The sequence below is a fragment of the Rhinatrema bivittatum genome, chromosome 5, assembly GCF_901001135.1.
Source record: "Rhinatrema bivittatum chromosome 5, aRhiBiv1.1, whole genome shotgun sequence".
NCBI lineage: Eukaryota > Metazoa > Chordata > Amphibia > Gymnophiona > Rhinatrematidae > Rhinatrema > Rhinatrema bivittatum.
The window spans coordinates 340,433,664-340,456,959 of NC_042619.1; the positions used below are offsets into that span (position 1 = coordinate 340,433,664).

The following is a 23,296-nucleotide window of genomic DNA, read 5'->3' on the forward strand; positions in this document are numbered from 1 at the left end:
TTTTACATAAGAGAGCAACTTCCTCTTTAATTTCCTTAAAACACAGACTCTTTTTATATGGTAACAAAGTGGAAACAATGTTATCACATTTAATGAAGGGGGAACGAAAACCAACCCACATTGCTCATCCTCGAGATAAATCAGGGAATATAGCATCATCAGCTAGGGAATCACTGCTCTCTTCCAATAATATTACCAACAGCTATATTCAGAAGATAAGGAAGACCTATTGGCAAGGGATCAGATCATGCAACAGATCTCACTGCCAATACTTACCATTGAGCAGATGGCCCAACTGAATTCCCCAATTCGTGAAGAAGAGATCTCGGAAGTGATCCAAGGTCTCCAGAGTCTTAAGGCTCTGGGACCTGATGGACTATCTCCTTTCTTCCATAAGACACTGAAGACGGAGCTACTTGGTAGCCTGACTGCACTATTCACTACCATGGTTCACCAGGGTTCTATGCCGGAGACTCTTTGGATGGCCACCATTATTGTTCTTCTGAAACCTTGTAGGGATCTTACAGTCACCTTGGCTTATAGACCGATCTCTTTACTCAATGTCGATATTAAGATTTATGCCAAGGTGCTGGCTAATCGGCTAGCAGATATCCTTCCAACCTTGGTATCCCCAGGCCAAGCTGGGTTTGCGAAAGGGAGGAGATCAAGTATAAATATCAGATGTCTCGCCCAGTTGCTACAACTCTATCACCATCACAAATTTGTGGGCCCCGTTCTAGTGGGGTTCGACGCAGAGAAGGCGTTCAATACAGTCATCTGGTCCTTTCTAATGCATGTCTTGGACCAGATGGGTTTCTCAGGCTTCTATCTTCAGGCTATCCAGGTACTCTACTCTAAGCCCAAATCAAGGGTTATGGTGAATGTTTGTTTGTCAACCCCTTTCCTTTTAACAAGAGGCACTCGACAGGGATGTCCTATGTCGTCACTATTATTTATTTTATCACTGGAGCCCCTAGTGTATGCTCTCCAAAGGCTCTCGAACGATGTCACTACTCGCAATGGGATTACCCTACCGAATACTTTTTTGTTCGCTGATGACATCCTGCTCTTTGTTCCTTAGGCACGCACTCTCCTCCCGAGAATTTTGGGTACATTTGATACCTTTGGATCCTTTTCAGGCCTCAAATTAAAATTAGATAAGTCTGAAGTCTTGGACATATTGGGCTACTTACAAGCAAACTGGCAGGAGCTACCCCTACGCTGGGTAAATAATTTGATTAAATATTCGGGGTCATCTCCACAGGGACACTGCTCAATGGTACATACTTAATATTCCACCTATTATAGAGAATATAAGAAAATTGACTACGGGTTGGATGGAAGTTCCTCTTTCTGTAATAGGACGTAAGGCTCTCTTTAAAATGTCTCTCCTTCCAAAACTTCTCTATGTATTACAAATGCTACCTCCCTTGTTATTGCCACCTCCAATTTATGTAACCTAAACAGACTGAGCTCCTCCTTTCTATGGAAGAATCGTAGGGCAAGAATAGCACTTAGGAAACTCATGATCCTGGTAAATGTGGAGGGATGGGGTTTTCCCAATATACAACGTTATAATCTGGTGTGTGCACTCCGGTCAGTTGGAGACTGGATTTTTTATGGTAACTGTTATTCGGATGTGCAGCTGGATTGCCAATTGGCGAAACCCTTAGATTTACGCTTTATAGTGCATGCAGGTCCTAAAGATCTTCCTGCACATCTGAATACAAATATCCTGGTGAGATATGCTCGGTTTGGCTGGGGTGCTACCCGTAAGAGGATGTCATTGTTGATGCCCTTGTGTGCAAATCCCAAATTTCTCCTGGGCCAAGAAGGGAAGTTTTACTTAAATGTTGCTCAACAGGGCCACTCTATTTTTTCAGATTTCATTGATTCATAGACCAAAAAGATATATCCATTTACCAAATGTCAGGACTTATTTGGGTTTCAATCAAACAACATTTTTTGTTACTATCAAATTGCAAGCTTTATCTCCAAGCATTTTGGGTCAGACATCTCCACCTATAGTTCAGGCCTCTTTCAGAGACTACTGGCCCTGTTCCGAGCCAGGAAACAATCCCTGGCCAATATTTATAAATTGTTACAGGTATCCATTTTCCCCTGGAGTGCTGAAGGTCTTGGCTGAGCTTTGGAATCAGGACTTGGGATCAGATATAGATGAAGAGGACCTACTAGAGGCTTTAAGTATCTTTTATAAGGCTATACCTTCGGTCAGCCTGAGGGAACAATACTTAAGGGTAGTACACAGAATTACTATCTCACCTCTCAGAGCCTTTTGGATGCAAATTATTTCAACCCCACAATGTCCCAAATGCCCAGAGGCGCAGGCATCGCTGGGCCACAGGTTGTGGGAATGCCCCCCAATACAAGGGTTTAAATACATGATTCACTTAAGGGTTTTTCCCATAGATAAAAAATTGGGGAAAAATCTGCCCATAAATTAGGGGTGTTCCAGGGGTGTAACTGGGAAGAGTTGAGTTAGCCAGTTAAGTTAGCAGGAACTCCAATATTCAGCAATAGCCAGATGAATTAGCCTGCTAAGTCTGGTCGGGGCAAAGAGATGACCTAAAGTTAAGTGGCTATAATTAGTCTGCTAGCTACTCAAGATAACTGGCTATATTCAATAGTGCAGTTTCACTGAATATACCTCCAAAGATAGCCAGTTAATTTTATCCGGCTAACTTTGCTAGTTGAACTGTATCTGAATATGGACCTCTGGATAATCTTACAGGTTTCTCCTTGACAGAATGCAGAACTCGAGGAAAAGTTTATGTAGATGCATGGAACCTTTGGTATCCTTGTCTAAAAGGAGTGTACCAATTGATTGGGGAGGTTTGGTTAGAAATTAGTGCGAGAGGTTTAGGTTTTTCTCCCCTTTGTGAAAACAGCAGATGGTGTGTCCTAACTGTTTATCATCCCAAATCACCATCTATCCTCATGGTATTTAGTTACAATTTCATGCTGACAGGAGCCCTGTGATTCCTGCTTGCTATTTATTTTTCTAAGTTATGGGAAAGGAGTAAGGAAGTTTTCCATTTAAGGGTCAGCCAACCAATGACTCCTATTCAACCTTTTAAGCTTGTTTGAACTATCTTAAGCCAATTTTGAGATTTTCCTGTGAGAGCCAGTCTTCCCTGTTGCAGTAGATTTGGGCGTCCCTGTATTCAAGACTGGATATGGGATAAGGAAATCCTACACTGTGCTATCTGTGCTTCAGAAGATAGACCTGAAGTGACCTGATGCAAAGGAGTTATATTTTTTTAATTAACTGTCTTTTGCACCATCTCATGGTGGCAAGGACGTTTTATTTCACCCTTCCTGCTTCTTGCTTAATTTTCCCCTTTTTGGTTTCAAAGACTATTTTGTCCATTTGGAGCTGATGGCCCTTCATACCCGGGACTTAGTATCCAAACTGCTGGGAGGGTGGGTCTTTCATTCTGAAAGAAGCAGAAGAGTGGACAAGTTCATCTGAGGGAAGGAAAGTAAAGGATACAAAAGTAAAGGTAACAAAAACCTTGTTGCTGCTGTACGAAGCACTACATAAGGGTGGAGTAAGGTGCCCAGCAGGCACTGCCTAAGGACTTAACTGATTAAAGAACATTTATTTATTTATTTCACATTTCTTCTATACCGATAGCCGTTTGCACATCGTATCGGTTTACATACAACTAAGAACTTTTGGGTGAGGCCCTTACATAGAACAATAGCAATTGTGTGAATAGGAAACAATAAACTATCTATAAGGGGAATAAGAGGAGCAATATAAAACTGGGTATCTTAGGGCAGTACAAGTAGAAAAAACTAAATGTTAAAACAAGGAATTATAAATTACAGGGTATCATGCTAGAGTACTTGCATTACAAAATACAAAATACAGGAAACTATAATACAAGGTATAGAGAGGGTTGAATGTGGGAAAAATAAAAAGGGGAAGTATAGATGACAGAGGAGGGGGAGAGAGAGAGTTTCTGGTGTTCATATAATAGATTACCGGCTGTTAGGTATTATTCGTCGGGGGGGGGGGGGGGGGAAGAGAGTTTGGGGTAGGCCTGAAGGAACAACCATGTTTTTAATTTTCTTTTTAATTTAGGAGTGGAGGACTCTGTGCGTAAATCAGGGGGTAGGGAATTCCATAGGGTAGGGCCAGCAAGGGAAAAGGCTCTGTTCATAGTAGAGGTCAGTTTGATGGATTTGATTGAGGGGGTGCGGAGTGTTCCTTGGAGGGCAGGACGAGTAGGTCTTGTGGTTGTGCGAGGAAGGAGCGGAGGGTTGATCCATTGGAGGTTATCATTTGTAAGGCTTTTATAGATGAGGGAAAGTGCTTTGTAGAGTATGCGTGATTGTATAGGTAGCCAGTGAAGTTCGATGAGAGTAGGGTGTGATGTGGTCTCTTCTTTGGAGCATGAAAGAATACGTGCAGCGGCGTTTTGTAAGAGTAGCAAAGGTTTAGTATACGTTGAGGGGAGGCCGAGGAGGAGAGAGTTACAGTAGTCTATTTTAGAAAAAATAATAGACTGAAGAACTGTGCGAAAGTCGGAGAAGTGTAGTAAAGGTCTGAGTTTTTTAATCGTTTGTAGCTTGAAAAAGCAGTCTCTTATGATAGAGTTGATAAAGGGTTTGAAAGTGAGACTGTTGTCAATGAGAACACCGAGGTTGCGAGTGTGTGAGGGGAAGGATGTGGTGGAGTGAGAGAGGGGGATAGGGGGGTAAGGATGTTTGGTGGAAATGATGATGAGTTCAGTTTTTTTGGGGTTAAGGGCAAGGTGCATGTCTGTGAGGAGCTGGTTAATGGAAGAAAGGCATGCTTCCCAGTTTTGGAGGGCGGTTTGCAGGGAGTCAGAAAAGGGGAAGAGAATTTGCACGTCATCTGCATAGATGAAGTGCTTGATACCAAGATTGGTGAGAAGTGTGGTAAGAGGAAGCATGTAGATATTAAAGAGGGTAGAGGAGAGAGATGAGCCCTGGGGGATGCCCTGAAGAAGATTGATAGGTTCAGATTCAGTGTTATTAGTTAGGACAGTGAAGTAACAATTTTGAAGGTAGGATTGTATCCAGGAGAGTACAGTTCCAGATATCCCAATGCTTCTGAGGATGCTGATGAGGATATTGTGACTGACAGTGTCAAACGCCGCAGAGATGTCCAACATGGCAATCAGATAAGAGGAGCCAGAGTCGATTCCCTTGATTAAGGTGTCAGTAAGCGAGAGTAGTAAGGTTTCGGTACTAAGGTGCTTCCTGAAACCATATTGCGTTGAGGGAAGAATGTTGTGTTGTTCAAGGAAGAGAGAGAGGCGAGAGTTGATAAGTTTTTCAAGGATTTTAGCTAGGAGGGGTAGGTTGGAGACAGGTCTGAAATTGAAAAGGGTGGAAGGATCAAGATTGGGTTTTTTGAGGATGGGTTTAACCACTGCTTGTTTGAGAAAATTGGGGACTGTGCCTTGTTCCAAGGAGCAGTTGCAGATGTTAGACAGGGGTTTGGCAATTTCTTTGGGGATAGGAGAAGTTTAGAGGGGATAGTTTCGGAGGGATGTGAGGATGGTTTCATCTTTCTAAGGATGTTCTCTATTTCCAACGAGGAAGAAGAATCAAAAGAGGATAGTGAAGTTGTGAAATTGAGGATAGGAAGAATCACATTATTGGTGTTATGAGACAATTGAGCAGTGAGGGTTGAAACTTTATTTTTAAAGAAATGAGCTAATTCATTGCAGCGATTCTTGGAGGTAGATGTTAGAGGTTGCGTAGAGGGGGAGCTGGTAAGGTCAGTAATCATAGAAAACAGGGCCTTGGGATTGTACTGTAGACCATGTATCTTTTTAGAATAGTATTCTCGTTTAGTACGGAGGATGGTGATTCTGTATTCATGCATGCATTGATAATAGGTAGTTTTGGTTGCTGGAGAGGGGTGCTTGCGCCAGTACCTTTCTGCAGCTCTCAGGTGTGTTTTGAGATTTCTGAGATCATGTGTGAACCAGGGTTTTCTGTTTGTACGGCCGGGATTGATAGTTTTTGTTGTTACGGGGCAGAGATTGTTGGCAATGTTGCGGGTGAGGTGAACTAAGACTATAAAATCCAGAACTTAGTCCTGATAAACTATTGGAACTGTATTCTTACCACCCTCACTGGGAAGAGCTGGGAAAATAAATTGGTGGTTAAATGAAGACTGAACAACCTTCAATGTAATAAATCTGAGATTATTGGAGTAAATGGGAAAGAAGAAATTCTGTGTAAATAAGAATGCTTCCGGAGAAAAACAAACTTTGCTAAAGAAGTGGAGTCACAAGTTTATTAAATATTTATGCTGTCTTATTATTTGACTTGAACCAAGAAACAAATTGAAGCTGTAAATATTCTTAAGTCATCTAATCAACTATCAATAAAGAAGTTGAAAATCATCATTCTTCTCATGTGTATTTATTGGATGCAGAAACTGTGCTTTGTATAGAGGACGGAGAAAGGGCGGACACAAGAAATTTGTTTGTTCCCACATTGGAATCCTTGTACTCAGAAAGTAAAGTTATCTGGTGGGGTGAAGCAGAAACTGAAAGGGGAGGTTGTGCAGAAAGGGTCTGTCTCTTTTTCTTGTTCATGAGGCCATGGGTACAAGTAAAAGGATCGCTTCCACCCTGGGGTTACACAAACGAAGGCTGTGACTCAGAACACTTCTCTGAATAGCAGAAAAAGCAGAGTTGCTTACCTGTAACATGTGTTCTCACAGGACAGCAGGATGTTATTCCTCATTTAGGGATGACATCACAGGATGGAGCCCAATCAGGGAACACTTTTGTCAAAGTTTCTAGAACTTTGTCTGGCACCTACTGGGCAGACCCAGCAATGCACTGACCCTGCATCCAGCAGGGGTCCCCCCTTCAGTCTCATCGTATAGTAAAATGTACGTACGAAAAATAAAATAAGAAAATGTAAGCGAACCAAACTCTGCGGGGTGGCGGGCGAGTTTCGTGAGGACTAACATCCCGCTGTCCTGTGAGAACACCTGTTACAGGTAAGCAACTCTGCTTTTTCCACAGGACAAGCAGGATGGTAGCCCTCACATATGGGTGAGTACCGAGCTGAGGGTGCCCGAGCAAAGCACCAAATGCACCCAATGACGTGCAATAGGCACAACAACAGGGGTGGAAATTTGGTTAGGAGGGCATCCTGGACCCTGAACGGGTCGGTAGAAGGATGTTGGGTAGTTAAACTGAAAACAAGTTGCGTAGAATAGACTGGCCAAAGATGGAATCTTGTGTGCCAGCCTTATCTAAGCAGTAATGGGCTGCGAAGGTATGGAGAGAACTCTAGGTAGCAGCCTTACAAAAATCAGCAAGCGGCACTGAACGGAGGTACGCTACTGATGTCGCCATGGCCCTGACACAGAGTGCTTTTACACGGTCTTGCAGCGGAATGCCTGCTTGCTGGTAGCAAAAAGAAATGCAGTCCGCTAACCAGGAGGAGAGGGTCTGTTTTCCCACAGGATTTCCCAATTTGATGGTATTGAAAGAGACAAACAATTGAGTGGATTACCTGTGGGCCGACGTGCAGTCTAGATAGGCTAGGGCATGTTTGCAGTCCAAAGAATGCAGAGCCTGTTCTCCTGGATTTGAATGGGGCCTGGGAAAAAAGGTAGGTAGGATAATGGATTGATTAATATGAAATTCCGACTCTACCTTCGGTAAAAATTTATGGTGAGTGCGGCGTACTACCCTGTCATGCAGAATTTTAGTGTAAGGTGGGTAGGTAACTAAAGCCTGCAACTCACTGACTCTGCGAGTGGACGTGATAGCGAGAAAGAAAACTACTTTCCATGTGAGATAACGGAGATCACAGGAGTGAAGAGGCTCAAACGGAGGTTTCATGAGCTGTCCCAAAACCACGTTGAGGTCTCAAGCAGGAGCCGGAAGGCGCAGTGGAGGTTTTAAGTGGAGCAAACCTCTCATAAAACATGTTACTATGGGTTGTGTCGAAAAAGGAACACTCCCCACGGCTTTATGAAACGTGGCTACTGCGCTGAAATGCACCCTGATGGAGGAAGTTTTCAGGCCTGCCTCCGACAGGTGCCAGAGATAGTCCTGAAACTTCGCCATGGAACAAGTGAAGGGGGTCTAAGTACATATAAGTGCACCATACTGTAAACCTCTTCCATTTAGAACGATAAGACCTTCTCGTAGAAGGCTTTCATGAAACTACTAGGACTCGGAACACAGACTCTGAAAGGTTAAGAGGTTGGAGTATTAACCTTTTAACATCCAGGCAGTCAGAGATAGGGTCTGGATGTTGGGGTGGTGCAGGAATCCATTGTTCTGAGTTATCAGAAGCGGATCCTTCCCCAGAGGAATGTGGCGGCATACTGATAAGTCCTGAAGGATTGGAAACCACACCTGGTGTGGCCAGTGAGGAGTTATCAGAAGAATCATTACGCCCTTGTCCTTCCGTAACTTCACGAGAGTCTTCGATATTAGTGGAAGTGGAGGGTATGCATAGAGGAGACCACTGACCCACAAGAGGGCAAAAGCGTCTCTCAGTTGCAAGTGGTGGCTGCGAGTTAGAGAGCAGAAGTTTTCTACCTTGTGATTGTGGACTGACGCAAATAGGTCTATGTGAGGGTAACCCCCACATTGGAATATTGTATCCGCTACCATGGGGTTGAGAGACCACTCGTGCGGAAGAAACGTGCGGCTTAACTTGTCCGCCAATACATTGTCCACGCCCGGCAAATACGTGGCTGTGAGGCATATCGAGTAGGAAAGAGCCCACACCCATATCTGTACAGCTTCCTGACGCAGGAGGTAGGAGACCGTTCCCCCTTGCTTGTTGATGTACCACATAGCCACCTGACTGTCGGTTTGAATCAGGATGGCTTTGTTTGAAAGGGAATCCTGAAAGTCTGAGGGCATATCTGATTGCTCGAAGCTCCAGGAAATGTATCTGGTGTTTGGCTTCCCCTGGAGACCAGGTTCCCTGAGTCTGCAGGTCGCCGACATGAGCACCCCACCCTAGGTTGGAGGCACCTGATGTCAAGGTAATTTGAGGTTCTATAGCCTGAAATGGAAGGCCTTGAAGTAAATTGGAGTGTTGCATCCACCAGGCCAGCGATAGTTGGAGCTGTGTGGTAATGTGAACAATGCTGGACATTGGTTGACAAGCCTGAACCCACTGGGATTTTAAGGTCCACTGCATAACTCTCATGGCTAGGCGGGCCATTGGAGTGACATGCACCGCGGACGCCATGTGACCCAGCAGTATGAGGAAGTGATGAGCAGTTGAGGATACTTGAGTCTGTAAATGATGCGCCAGAGTGGCCAGGGTGAAAGCCCGATCCTGAGGTAGGAAGGCTTTCGCCTGTATAGTGTTTAGGTCGGCCCCTATAAAGGATAGGGTCTGGGATGGAACTATCTTGGATTTGAGGATAGTTGATTAGAAACCCTAGGGAGATCAGGGTATGGAGAGTGAGACGCAAGGACGCCAATGCAGCTTGTTGAGTAGGAGCCCTTATCAACCAATCATTGAGATAAGGATAGACATGGACACCCTGACTCCCGAGGGAGGCTGCGACTACTACGAGGCACTTGGTGAATACTCATGGAGCGGACGCTAGGCCGAATGGCAGTACACGGTACTGGAACTGATGAGGGCCGACCAGGAATCGCAGGAATTTAAGATGAGATGGAATAATTGAGATGTGTGTGTATGAGTCCTGGAGATCTAGAGAGCACAGCCAATCTCCTTTTTGTAGAAGAGGAAGTAGTGAACCCAAGATTACCATCTTGAACTTCTCTCTTTGTAGATACTTGTTTAGGGCGCGAAGGTCCAGAATTGGACGAATGCCACCTGACTTTTTGGGGATGAGGAAATACCGGGAATAGAATCCCTGTCCCTGATGGGAGAGGGACACTGGTTCTATTGCCCGGGACTGGAGGAGGGTTGAGACCTCCTGTTCCAGAAGGAGTGGTCGGACGATCCCCATCATCAGCCGAGGTGCGGAGTCCGCCGGTACAGTCAGGAAGTTGAGGTGGTAACCCTGAGTGACTACCGCAAATATCCACTGATCGGTGGTGACTGTGAGCCAAGTGTTGGTGAAGTGGCACAAACGACCGCCAACCGGTACCGATGGAAGAGGAGGTTGGCCTATGCTCTCCAGGAAGGAGTCAAAACCCTGAAGCTGGACCTGGCTGAGGAGAAGGTTGTGTCTTCTGAGGTCGGGACTGCCTGGACTGACCTTTTTGATAAGGCTTGGAAGAGCGACCTCGGGAAGCCGGAGGATAATACCTTCTTGGTTTGTAGGCTGGTCACTTAGCGTCCCACCTGAATGTTCTCTTGGAGGTGGACGAGAACTCAGCTGGCACTGAAGAAAGTTGACGCAGCGTTTCATGGTGGTCCTTGACCTGTGCCACAGTCTCCTGAATCTTGTCTCCGAAGAGATTATCCCCAGCACATGGCAGGTCAGCCAACCTGTCCTGTACCTCTGATCTGAGGTTGGAGGATTTCAACCAGGCCCACTTTCTTGCACTAATCCCTGCTGCGGACACCCTAGAGGCAGTATCAAATATGTCGTATGCAGTACGGACCTCATGCTTGCCAGCATCCAGGCCTTTTTGAGCTAGAGCATTACGCTCATCCTGGAATTGGTCAGGTAAAGATTCAGAGAAATCCTGTATCTTCTTGAAAAGGTTTCTGTTATACTGGGTCATGTACAACTGATAGGAAGCAAAGCAAGATATAAGCATTGAACCATGAAAAACCCATCTGCCAAAAGCATCTAGGGATTTCTGTTCCTTTCCTGGAGGTACGGAGGAATGAGGTTTGGAACGTCGTGCCTTTTTCTGGGCTGATTCCACAACCACAGAGTGATGATCCAGTTGTGATCTTTGAAACCCAGGAGCTGACTGCACAAGATAGGTGGCATCTGTCTTAAGGTTGACAGGTGGAACTGAACCTGGATGCTACCAATTCCTCTTTAGCAGGTCAATTAGGATTTCATGAATGGGAATTGCCATGATTTTCTTAGGAGCATCAATAAACTAAAGTACTTCCAGCACCTTGTGCCTTGAATCTTCTTCTGTTTGAAGCTGAAATGGAATTGTTTCAGACATTTCTTTAATTAAGTTAATAAAGGACAGATCCTCTGGAGGAGAACGCCTTCTCTCTTCAGGAGGGGAGGGCTCTGAAGGTAGATCATCGGTATCCTGGGAAGCATCATCAGTCCAAGGATCATAAGGTTGATCACCAGCTCCCTTAGGATCTTCAGAAGGGAGAAATGGTGTTAATCCCGAAGGACCAGGCCTAGGCATCGATGGCATCGGAGGTGGCACCGACGGCACCGGCAACATCGATGGATGAGTCGGTGGCAGAATTCCAAATGGCAGTATGGGTATCTGTGTTTCTTTGTCGTCTAATGAAACAGGAATCGGTATCGAAGGAAGAGGATATACCGGTGTTTTCAGTTCCAGCGGTGGAAGGGCACCTAGCAACGAAGCCAATCTACTCAGTAGCAGTGCAAGCACCATGGGAATCGGATTGGTGACCGGCTCGGGCACCAGTATCGGCATCAATGGAGGCTGGAAGCCCTGCAGTGCTTTAACCGATGGCCTCTTGAATCATCCGATCCAATTCCTCACGGAAGCCTGGGGCGTGGAACCCCGGCACTAGAATAGGAGGCAGCAATGGCGTAGAAGGAGGGTCCACTGGTGAAAGTAGTGTTGCGGCTCCCTGCACCAATGAAGGTGGGGAATGCCTCGGTGACATGGTCGCAGAGGAGGAGGAGGTCTTCTCTGGATGGGATTTCTTTGTCGATAGCTCTGTCGATGCTGATGCCAAGGATTTGCCTGGTTCGGCAGACTAAGCCGTCCGATGCTGGTGTTTCTCACGATGTTCTCCTCGATCCTTCTCCTGAGGCGAAGAGGAGGAAGTCTACACCTTCGGAGTAGTCGATGCCAGTCGGGCGGCACCGGTGTCCCATTGCTGACGAGAGGTCGATGGCACCGGCTAAGACAAAGTCGAAGCGGTAGATGGAGTCAGGAGTTTTGAATGAAAAAGAAACTCCATCTTCTCCAAATGGGCTTTACGGCTCTTCGGCGTCATTTGGGCACATTTGGTGCAAGTTAGGGTACCATGGTTGGACCCAAGCACAATACACAAACTCTATGTGAGTCTGTGATGGACATTGTGCAAGGTCAATCGGGGTGCCGACGAAACCTGACGCCATGGCTTCGACAAAAATTTAGCCGCAGTGCGGTCGATGGCCAGTAGGCCCCAAAGGGAAAACTCGACGGGAATCGACTGCAAGCGAGGGTAAAACCTTACCTTTCGACTGCGGAGTACATATATCGATAGGGGGACACCTATGGGGTAGAATTTTTGAAAATTTTGAAAGAAGTTCCATGAGGAAAATTCCTATCAGGAATCTCAAGAGAGCTCCTTAACCCGCGTGGCTACTGCTGCACAGAAAAAAAGAGACTGAAGGGATGCAGGGTCAGTGCATTGCTGGGCATGCCCAGTAGGTGCCAGTCAAAGTTCTAGAAACTTTGACAAAAGTGTTCCATGATTGGTCTCCATCCGGTGATGTCACCCATATGTGAGGACTACCATCCTGCTTATCCTGTGAGAATAGGAGTATACACTCTAAAGGTGTTGCTGAATTTTTTTTCTTGAGGAATCAGAAGCCAGTCTTGATGAGCATATGAAACTCTTTTAAATAACTTGACTATCTTTGCAAAAAAAAAAAAAGTACCATCATGTCTTAAGCAAAGCAGCCTTAAAATGAGAGATTTACTACTGTTTTTTTACTATTGCTGTTTTGCCATTATGATATACTTTATGGCTTTTGTCAGGTTATGTTTTACATTTACATTTATCTACTACTATTAGTATGTTTCTGTAATTTTTATCCTTTTTTAATGTAAACAGCTTTTATGTATTGAAATGATTTTGTGGTAAATCAAGAGAAAATAAGCAAAACTAAACTAAACTGGTCTTCAAAGAACCAAAGTTGAGAATAACAAGACCTGAAATGGTGTACTAGTAAAAGGTGGTGTAGTCCATCACTGCAACAGGTTTTGGACATGCTTAGGACAGATATGAAGGCAATGGGGGGAAGATGGCTGAAAAGTCAGGAAAAAGAGATGGGGATGGGGGGCAATTGGTGTTGGGATGGGAATTTATATGTGCATCTACCCAAATGAGAAAATCTCAACCGGATAGACTGGATGAGCCATTTTGTTTTTCATCTGCTGTCATTTAAACATTGCTATGAAAAAGGGGGAGTGTAATTAATAATAACAGTTTTGAAGTTTATGATGACCTTGTCTAGACCATGTTTTCTCTTTTGTGTTTTACAAACTGCCTCTGGCCTCAAAAACTGTTGCGTTCATGGACCCTTGGCATGAGGTGATGTTGGCGAGGGTCGGATGGGAAGCAGAAGCCAGCTGGAGCTTCGCCACTACCAGTCCACATTCCCTGCAGGTTGAGCCCTTGGGTACAGGGGCCGGCTGGTTTTAGGTGGGCCTCTGCGTGGATGATCCCAGGGAACTGGCGAGAGAGCACGGTGGCAGCCAGAAGAGAGAGGCCTGAGGCCAAAGCTAAAAGCAGAGCCAGATCCAGTCCAGTGGGCCAAGCGCGTGGTGGAGAGGGTGGACAGGCCTAGTCCAGGGGTCAGAGGCAGACAACAGAATGCATAGTCAGGTCCGGTCCAGAGGTAGGCAGCAGAATGCATGGTTAGATCTGGCCCAGACATCAGGCAGGAGGAGGTCCGTTTGAGGAAGCAAGGGACAAGCGGGAACTGGAACGAGGAGATCCAGAGCAGAATCAGGAGCCAGAGATGGTTGCAGGAACAGGATCAGGAACAGCAACTCTGGAACTCGAGCAAACAAGATGGAGGAGACCTGTTGCCAAGAGAAGCTCTGACTGTCAGAGCTTGCCTTATATACTCAAGGCTGGAAACGTTATCACTAGGGGCCGTGGGAGCTTTTCCCACTAAGGCCCCTTTAAATCCCGGCCAGTGGCACGCACGCGCGTGCCTATGAGCAGCGACCAAGCAGGGCAGCTGCGACGGTATGGGCATGGCATCATTCCCTTGCTGCGGCTGGGAGCGGCCCACGCGTAGGTTGAAGCGGCGGCACCCCTCCACCTTGGAGGGGAGAGCAAGGAGCAGTCCTGGGCCGAGCCAGATGCGGCAGGACTGCGGTGGCAACCTCCAGGTATGGCCAAAGATAGGACTGCGGCCTGGGCCCAGTGCTAGGAGGTAGGAACAGGCTTCTTGAGACCGGGAGTTGTAAAAAAAAAAAACAAACACCATCAAGGCTTTGAGAGGGTTGCTCTTCCTTCTGAGGGATGAGATTGTGGGCTTAAAAGTACACAAAAGTTGTTGAACGGCCTCAAGCATATATTCTTATAGTATATTTTAAAACATTAAACATTATACTTAAATACACACATGGAAAATAATATTTATATATCGATCAGAAAAAGCTAGAATTTTATATTAAAACATCACATTTGGTCAAGATAAAAAGACAAGATATCTTTATTTAGGGTACTTAAAAGGGAAACAAATGAAAAAGAATACCTTGGAACCTTTGAGCCCTCCCAGTTGATCTTTGTCATTCAGCCCCCATACAAAAACTTTGGTCCTTATTGTAGCAGCTGATTCCAGACCTGCAGCTTTCTTCCTCATAAGACTACAAAAAGAACATAACAGAAAGCTGCTTACATGTAACAGATAGATACTAATCCACATAAGTTGGTGATGCTATCAATGAAGCCTGAGCTGTATCTCTTCTTTAGATGCTTCTAGAGCTTAATTCATGCTCTTACATAGCATGTGCCAAAGACTTGTGTCATTGCCATTGCACCATTCAGGTCTAAACTAAGCTTTAAATAGAAACCAACTCCTAAAGGAAGTTGGATGGCTTGTGTGGACTTGTATTCTGCTGTCCTCAGAAAACACTTTTTTGTTACCCTTCTCTACACCTTTTCTAGTTCCACTATGTCTTTTTAGAGATGAGGTGACCAGAACTGCACACAATATTCAAGGTGTGGTTGCACTATGGCTCTCAATAGAGAGGCAATATTATATTTTCTGTTTTATTCTCCATGCCTTTTTGAATAAAGCCTAACATTATATTTCCTTTTTTAATTATTATTATTATTTATATTTATTTAATTATCATTGAATTACAAAGAATGCACTTTGCACAGAAACAAATGAGATTTCAAAAGGAAAATTACAAATGAAATGAAGAGAGACATTTTATCTCATAAAGAAAGTCAATCTCCATGAAGACCACAAAAAGAAAGGGGGAAGATCAATTAAGAGGAGATAAAAAAGAATCATCATATCAAGAATAACAATTAGCATGAAATCCTGCTGCTAATACATATATATGGTCTAACTTGCTCCCATTGATTGACGGCCAACTAGCTGTTTAGAATCTAGAAACGTATGAAGTTATTCTGGTATGAAAAAAATGAAACAGTCAGCCCTGAGTTTAATTATACATTTGCATGGATACCTCAGTAAGGAGGAGGCCCTGAGAGCCTTGACTTCCTGGTGAAAGGCTAGAAAGCCTTTTCTTCTTTCTTGGGTAATCCTTGCCATGTTAGGGGAAATCTTAACTACCTGACCAAGAAAGGAAACATTCAAATTCTGAAAATAACATCTCATTATAAAGCTAAGATCCCATTCATATAAAAAACTAATATTGCACTTTCAAGAACTTCCTGAGTGTATGATTACAGCATTGCTGTCAGGTTCTCAAAATCCAAAGAAGAGTGGGTAATTCCTTCCTGTTTTTTAGCAGTGTGGAATGGCAAAAAACTTATTTTATTAAATGCAAGAATTTTATCTAAGGAAACGTAAAAATTCAAGCAAAAATTTCCTTAAAGTCACTCGTAGATTTAAATACCTCAAATTGTTTTCTATATATTCCACTCTTCAAGACAAACTTTCACATTCTTTAAAAATCATAACATTAACTGATTTTAACTGTTTAGCTTCATCTTCCAGTATGTTGATCTTCTCATTCTGTTCTTGAGATTGTCTAAATGTATATCGAGATAAAGACCCCAGTCTGGTAGAAATATCATTTACCTTAACTGAGCAGGCTATAAGTAAAACAGCAAAGTTCGCCATCAAGAACCCATAAGGCCTCAAGTGGGCAGTCTCCGACTCCACAGAAAACAAGGTAACTCCTGCAAAAACAGGAGGGGACACTTCCGCTACACTCAGCGAATGCATCTCCTGCAGCTTAACTGGGCTGGGCCCCGCAAAATCCAAACATTTGCATGCTGCTAATGTCAAAGCTACACAGCCTTCCTGGATGGCAGCTCCCTCCAGTAAGGGCTCCTTCACGTTGACGTCAATATCTAGCACTGCAGCTGCCAATATGGGGGAATTCCAGAGTGCCAGCAGTAATCAACCATAAAAAGAGGCTAAACAACACCTCTTCCCCCGGCGAACATTGTTCTTCTCCACTGGGATCACCTATAGGGACTTCCATTGTCTCTCCAACACCAGGCACCACAAACTCTACAATGGAGCACTGACCAGGAAGAAGCAAGGGGAAACTCTTACTATCCTCTTCCTTTTCAAAGACATCTAAGTGAAGAAACATGGAAATAACCACATATTATGCTGGTTAGCAAAGGTTCATGGTGCTCATGCTACCATATTGACTCCTCCCCCCCCCCCCCCCCCCCCCCCTTTCTATATCCTTTTTTGAGCCTAATTGCCCACTGAGCTGAGGATTTCAAGGTATTGTCCACTGTGGCATACCTAAAGTATTGGCACCAGGGGTGGATACTTCCTTATGCATCCCCCCAAGGTTCACTTCTCTCCTCCTCCTTCCCCCCCCCCACCCCCGTGATCTCACACAGGCTCCCTCTCTCTCTTGCACACATTTTCATACACCCCTGCACATTTCTCCAATTGTCTCTCCCTCACATACACACACCTCTTCACACAAACTCCCTCTCTCACACTAAAACACACACTCTCACACAGGCTCCCCCTCTCTCTCGCATACACCCACCCATTTACACAGGCTCCGTTGGCCCTCTCAATCACACGCACACCCTCAAACAGGCTCCCTCTCTTTCTTGCACATACACATACACCCTCACAGACTCCCTCCCCCTCTCATAGGCTCTATCTCTCTGGCACACAGACACTCACACAGGCTCCTTCTCTCTCTTCTACTCACACACAACCCTACATATAGGCTCTTTCTCTCTCACTCACTCACATACACCCCTTCACATGGGCTTCTTCTCACATACCCTCACAAAATCCCTAGCTCTCACACACCCTCACTCAGGGTCACAGACTCCTAATCACACATATACACACCCTCCTTTGCCTGTCATTCTGTGCACACACATCCTCACAAGCCACATCAATGTCAGCTGTTCACTGCTTCTTGGCTGCAACCTGTTTGCCTTCAGCCATGAGCGGGATGGGCTCTGCTCATAGCTTATCAGGCCTCCTTCCACTTTGGCTGCAAGCAGGATGGGCTTTGCTCATGGCCTATTAGGTCTTTCCATTCAACTTCAGCTGTGAGAGAGATTGGCTCCGCTTGTGGCCCGTGGCCCACTGGCAACTCCATCTTCTGCCGCAAACTGGATGGGCTCCACTCTTTGCCAACTAGGCTTCCATCCACTTCAGCCGCAAAAGAGATGGGCTCCGCTTGCAGATGCTGACCTTCCTCTCAATGGCACACTCCCTGCTGGCTGTCACCCAGGGCAGACCACACCTCCACATCCCCCCTTACTATGGCCACTGATTGTCCACAAGGACTCTGAGGCCCTTTTTCTGGGTGGTGACTCCCATCATTGATCCCAACACTGTGTATGTACCAGTAGTTCAGATTATGTTTCTCTATGTGCATCGCTTTGCACTTTTCCACATTAAATTTCATCTGCCATTTACTTGCCTAGTCTCCTAGTCTCAAAAGTCCCTCTGCAGTACCTAGCGATCTGCTGCTGTTTTAACAAAAAGCAATTCAAGAGCAGTAATCTGTCTGTACTTATATCTTATTCTATGCTATATGAACTGGACATCAGTATACTAACTATAAAGTTTCTGTATCTTCTGAATAGTTCAAATGTATTTTATTACCTTACTGAGATGTCTGAGAGAAGCATAGTCACAAAGAACTGAATGCCATAAATTACAATCTATGCAGAGGTTCAGGGATGTTCAGAGGCTCGGGAGTATAGATCCTCATCATGAAGAACCACATCTGGAAATCCTGCCCCAGCAGTATTGAGAATCACAAACAATGATCTATTGGTCTTTTTGAGAAAAACTTTGACTAAATGGACAGTGTTGAAACTGGGGCTTTCCAAATTCGAGAATTTTCTCAGCACAATACTTTTGTGTCCATCTTCTTGTTAATGTGTGTGGAGAGGGGAGACTTTCACAATCTCATCTGTGCATTCAGTAAGATCTGGTGAACAGGCACTGCCTCCAGTTTCTTAGGGACATTGAGGTACTTTAAGAGGCCAAACATTGGTGTCCTGAGCTCTCCTCCTACCTCCAAATCAACTGAAATAACTTTCACCATTACCCACAAAAAATATGATAAGGAGAAATATAACAAACAATATCTATTCCTCGCCTGTGAAGGAGAGGAATCCAAAGGAAGGCCTGTACACATCTTAACACAGAAATCGTCAAAAATATAAGAATAGCCCAAAAACTTAGAATGCAATCCAGAAATTACTACCAGTGAAGGAGTCAGAGTGCACAATCTTGCTACTCATGCCCACTGGAGGACTCCATTGTTGGCATCGCCTAGGCTCCAAGGCACTGAAGAGTATTGGTGAAGCTTCCTTCCTGATGCATCCTTTGAAGCACTTATTGCAATTGACATCATTGCCAATGCTCCTACTAGAAGCACTGTAACCAATTTGATACTGCTCTGTGTTCAGAAGGATTTGAGGACCTGATCCACTATCATCGGCATCACTGCCGATGCACTTGATGCTAAAGTATCGGAGTCAGCCAGATAGCATGCAATTTTCTCATATATCCTCTTCTCCAAATCCTCCTCAAAGATCACTAATGCATAGGTTTCAGAAAGAAAGGACAGCTCTTCCTAGATCACCAGATGTAGCCTAGTGGTTAGAACAGTGGGCTACAAATCAGGGTTCAAATCCTGTTGCCACTCCTTGTGACCATGGGCAAACCAATTCACCCTCCATTGACTCAGGTTCAATGGCTCAGTGGCATTGTACCCTGAAGAATGATCCATCTGATACTGTTTCTGAAGGGTGACTGGCTCTTTTGACAAGGCTGCTTGGCTAGATGCACTGCAGCTACCAGTAGTATCTTTCTGGTCTAGGCATCATGCATCAATGTGGAATGATATTGATGTTTCCCAGCCCTCACCCAGTGTAAATATTCAGTACTCTCATCTTGGAAATGATGCAACAGAACCCTTTTATTGCACTGGGTATGAGGAGATGCACCACAGATGTTGATGCACTGCCAGCAGATGAAAAAGCTCCTAGGTCCACTAATAGTGATGCCAGTGCAGGCATATTGGACTTTGTGGCCAGATTGAAGAAACATTCATGCTGTTCTCTCTGAAATCTGTGTGTCCTGTGGGATGGCCTCCGAAAGGGTGGCACAAAACAAGATGTCATATTTGATCCAAAGAAATGTATTCAATCATCATGAAGTCTATAATAAACATCATGTAACTGTAGTGCACAAACCGTTGAAGTTGCTAATAACGTTTCTCAGACACTGTCATAAAAATCAATGATACAAAATCAGACAACACAATCATGACAAATAAAAACATTAAAGCCACAATGCACATTGAACGTGGACTCTTGGACTGGCTAGAGTGCTGGATGGATCCGCTGGAGGAAGGCCTACAGCAGGACTCATAGCCGGAAGGCGGTACTGGACCAGGAGACCAGGCAGGACCTTCAGCTATACGAGCCCTCGTTTCCCGCAGGTTGAGCCCTTGGCTGCCGGGGTCGGCAGGACTTAGGCGAGGGTCTCCTGGCAACGAAAAATTCAAGGAACAGTCTGGGTCGATGCAGGCAGAAGCGTGGGAGAGATGAAGACGTCCAGAGGTCGTGGCACGGCGGCAGCCGTGCGAGACAGAGATCCATGCCAGATGTCGGGGCAGGCTGATGACTAGCGAAGTCAGAGGACGAGCCAAAGGTCAGAACGGGCAGCAGAGAGACAGAGAGAGAACCAGAAGCCAAGCCGAAGTCAAACCAGGGAGACAAGTCGAAGTAGGAACTGGAGCAGGACCAGGAACTCGGGAGCAGAGCAAGGCAGGAACACAGAATCAGAAGCGGAGCTAGAACAGGAACACGGAGTAAGGAGCGGAGCTGGGACAGGAACACGGAGTCAGGAGCGGAGCTGGGACAGGAACACACACAGGAACTGGAGAACGCAGGAACAGCAACTAGATACTCAGAGAGTTGACATGTTGCCAAGGCAGGGAACAGAGATCCAAGCTGGGCTTAAATAGCCCGGGCGTCTGATGTCATCTTCGGGGACAGGGCCGAGGTTTCCCGCCACGGACCCTTTAAATTCTTGCCCATTGCGCATGTGCGCACTTAAGGGGCAGGGCCTGGAGGAGGAATTTGGTGGCGTCTCCCTCATGGGGAGAACGCCACGGGAAGGCCCTGCGCGCAAGGAGAATGCCGCAGAGAGAACCGAAGAGGGGAAGCAGGTAAGGGGGGACCCAGCCACGGCTGCCCACGGCTGGGGTTCACAACACATTGAGGGTTAAAAATAAAAATCTAGACTGACAGCTCATGAAGACAAAAAAGCTTCAAAATAACAAAAAACGATGAACACTAAAAGGGCCAGGAGCAGTCAAAAGATCCTGACTGAGGAAGTCCACGTGACAGAAAATGCTGCAAATGAATGCCAAAATCACTGACTGAAGAGAAACACATCTATGGAGAACAGCAGACAAAATCAGACTGAGGCTGTTGTGTTTACTGTGGTAGTGATACAGTGGACCCTTGGGCCGGACTGCAAGGAGGCTTCCTAAGGCAGACCGGGAGGCGGAGTCTATGGGTCTGGCACGGCTTCACCCGGGACCCAGAATCCCCCCGGGAGGAGCCCGTAGGGATCCGGGCCCTTGGGACTTAGGCTGAAGGTGGGCCGCAGAGGGTATGGCAGAAGCAGGCCCAGGATAGGCAGAGATCAGCAAGCAAGTCCAGAAGCAGGCCTGGGGTAGACAGGCTGCTAGCCAATAGCGTACTGAAGCCGGACCGGGTCAAGACAGGTAACAGGCAAACAGAGTTCGGAAGCGGGCCAAGGACAGGCCCGGCAGCCAGTAGGCAGAGTTCTGAAGCAAACCGAGGTCGTGGCTGGCGTCAAGCTGGCAGAGTGCTGAGGCAGACCGAGGTCGTGGCTGGCGGCAAGCTGGCAGGGTGCTGAAGCAGACTGGGGTCGTGGCTGGCGGCAAGCTGGCAGAGTACTGAAGCAGACTGGGATCGAGGCAGGCGGCAGACTGGCAGAGTACTGAAGCAGACCGGGGTCGAGAATCAGGAAGACAATCGAGAAAGTCACGGAAGCAGGAACGAGAACGGAACCAGGAACCAGCAAAGTCCAGAAGGCAACTAGCATTCAAGGAACCTCATTGCAAGGCGTCTACTAGGAGTCTGGACGCTGGTTAAATGCAGGCCCGGGGTGTGACGTCAGCTAGGGGGCTGTCCCGTACTTCCGGATGCTGGACGCACATAAGGGCCTTCCTCGCGCGCGAGGCAAAGAGAGGGGCGGAGCTTCTGGCGGCCTGGACGGTGTTCTCCACGTGGCGGAGCTGCGGCCATGCGGCCCACCGGACCGGGACCTTGGCGGGTCTTCTTGTGGACCGGAGTGGAGGTAAGCGGACCCGACCCCGAACATGGGGGAGGCGGTCGGGACCGCAACAGAGGCAGTACCATGAAATAGTGAAAACCTGGATCATGTCACATATGTTCAGTAAGAGCATGAATAACAGTATAGATGTTTTTAAAGAAGAGATTTGTGCTGGGCTCCGCCGATGACATTATTCTCTTGTAGCGAATGCTATCCTGCTGGTACTTGAAGAAACAGTTCTATTTATTTCCTGATGCAGAAAACTCAATTTTTCTATAGCTATGACTAAAAAATAATATATATATTTGCAACTCACTGTTGGGTTGATATTCATTGGCAGCAAAACAAAGTTATTCAGTTAACAATAACCAGTTAATTTTAAATATTCATCCACATTTAACCGGTAAAATGTGCAGCTGAATATCCGATTAAATGTAACTGCAGAAAACTAGTGCAGTTAGATTTAAGACAGACATTTGTGCAGACAGATTTCTCTACACATATGCAGATATTTAGCACAGAATATTATAGTAACCAACAAACCCCTAGATTCATCAAAATGCTATAATTTCACATTGATAATGCCCATGATAAGAAAAAGGGGGACATCTATGATAATTTTAGAATTACCACACCACTCATAGGTAGGAGAGAGAGAGAGAGAGAGAGCCTCTTTATTAGGCCTTCATAGTAGGGCCAGCTAATAACTCGATATGAGGTTCTGGTGGTGGTTTAGGGTTTTGGGGCCAGTTTTACATGCAGAGTGAGACGTATGAATAGCACAGTACACCTCAGTGAAGATTTGAAGTCATTTGTAGTGAGGAAAGTCTCACAAAGATGAGATTTCTACAATGTTCTCTCTTCCTAGCTAGATAGTACCCTGGTATAGATCCATCAAGCTAGGGGTGAGAGAACATTGTAGAAATCTCAACTCTGTGAGCTTTTCCTCACTCCAAATCACCTCAAATCTTCAAGAGGTGTACTCTGCTGTTCGTACGTCTTACTCTGAATGTAAAACTGGCCCCAAAACCCTAAACCACCACCAAAACCTCACATCGAGATATTAGCTGGCCCTTCTATAGTTTTATACAGAGTTGAATACTGTGAAGGTCTCTCCAGAGGCTCTCGCTCTCCCTCCCTCAGGTGAAAAATGCAATTTGCAATCTTTATCGCAAATTGGGTTACTACCATTTCGGGCATTTCACACAGCTTAATGCCAGAAAAAAAGGTGTAGTTTTTACCGGTGTTAAAAGCATATGGTACGCTATCGCACAGTGCGAAAATACCCTTCATTTTCATTAATCCCGCCCCTATGAAAAATGTGCGTTCGTGCATTAGTATTGCATGAGTTATGGCATTAACGCCATAACGAATTTTGATGAATGACCCTATAAATCTGAAAATCCCACATGACATAACCTGACTCGGGCTCCTTTTTTATCCAGG

At 45.6% G+C, this 23,296-nt stretch overlaps 1 protein-coding gene across 1 annotated transcript in view; it reads right to left on the minus strand.

Annotated features, from left to right (window-relative positions):
- The window catches only part of LOC115092958 (E3 ubiquitin-protein ligase HERC2-like), a 2,733,734-nt gene that overhangs the window by 1,270,021 nt on the left and 1,440,417 nt on the right, over positions 1-23,296 (minus strand). Inside the window, 1 exon segment of the mRNA XM_029604466.1 lies at positions 14,579-14,690. Coding sequence (XP_029460326.1) covers positions 14,579-14,690 — 112 coding nt within the window.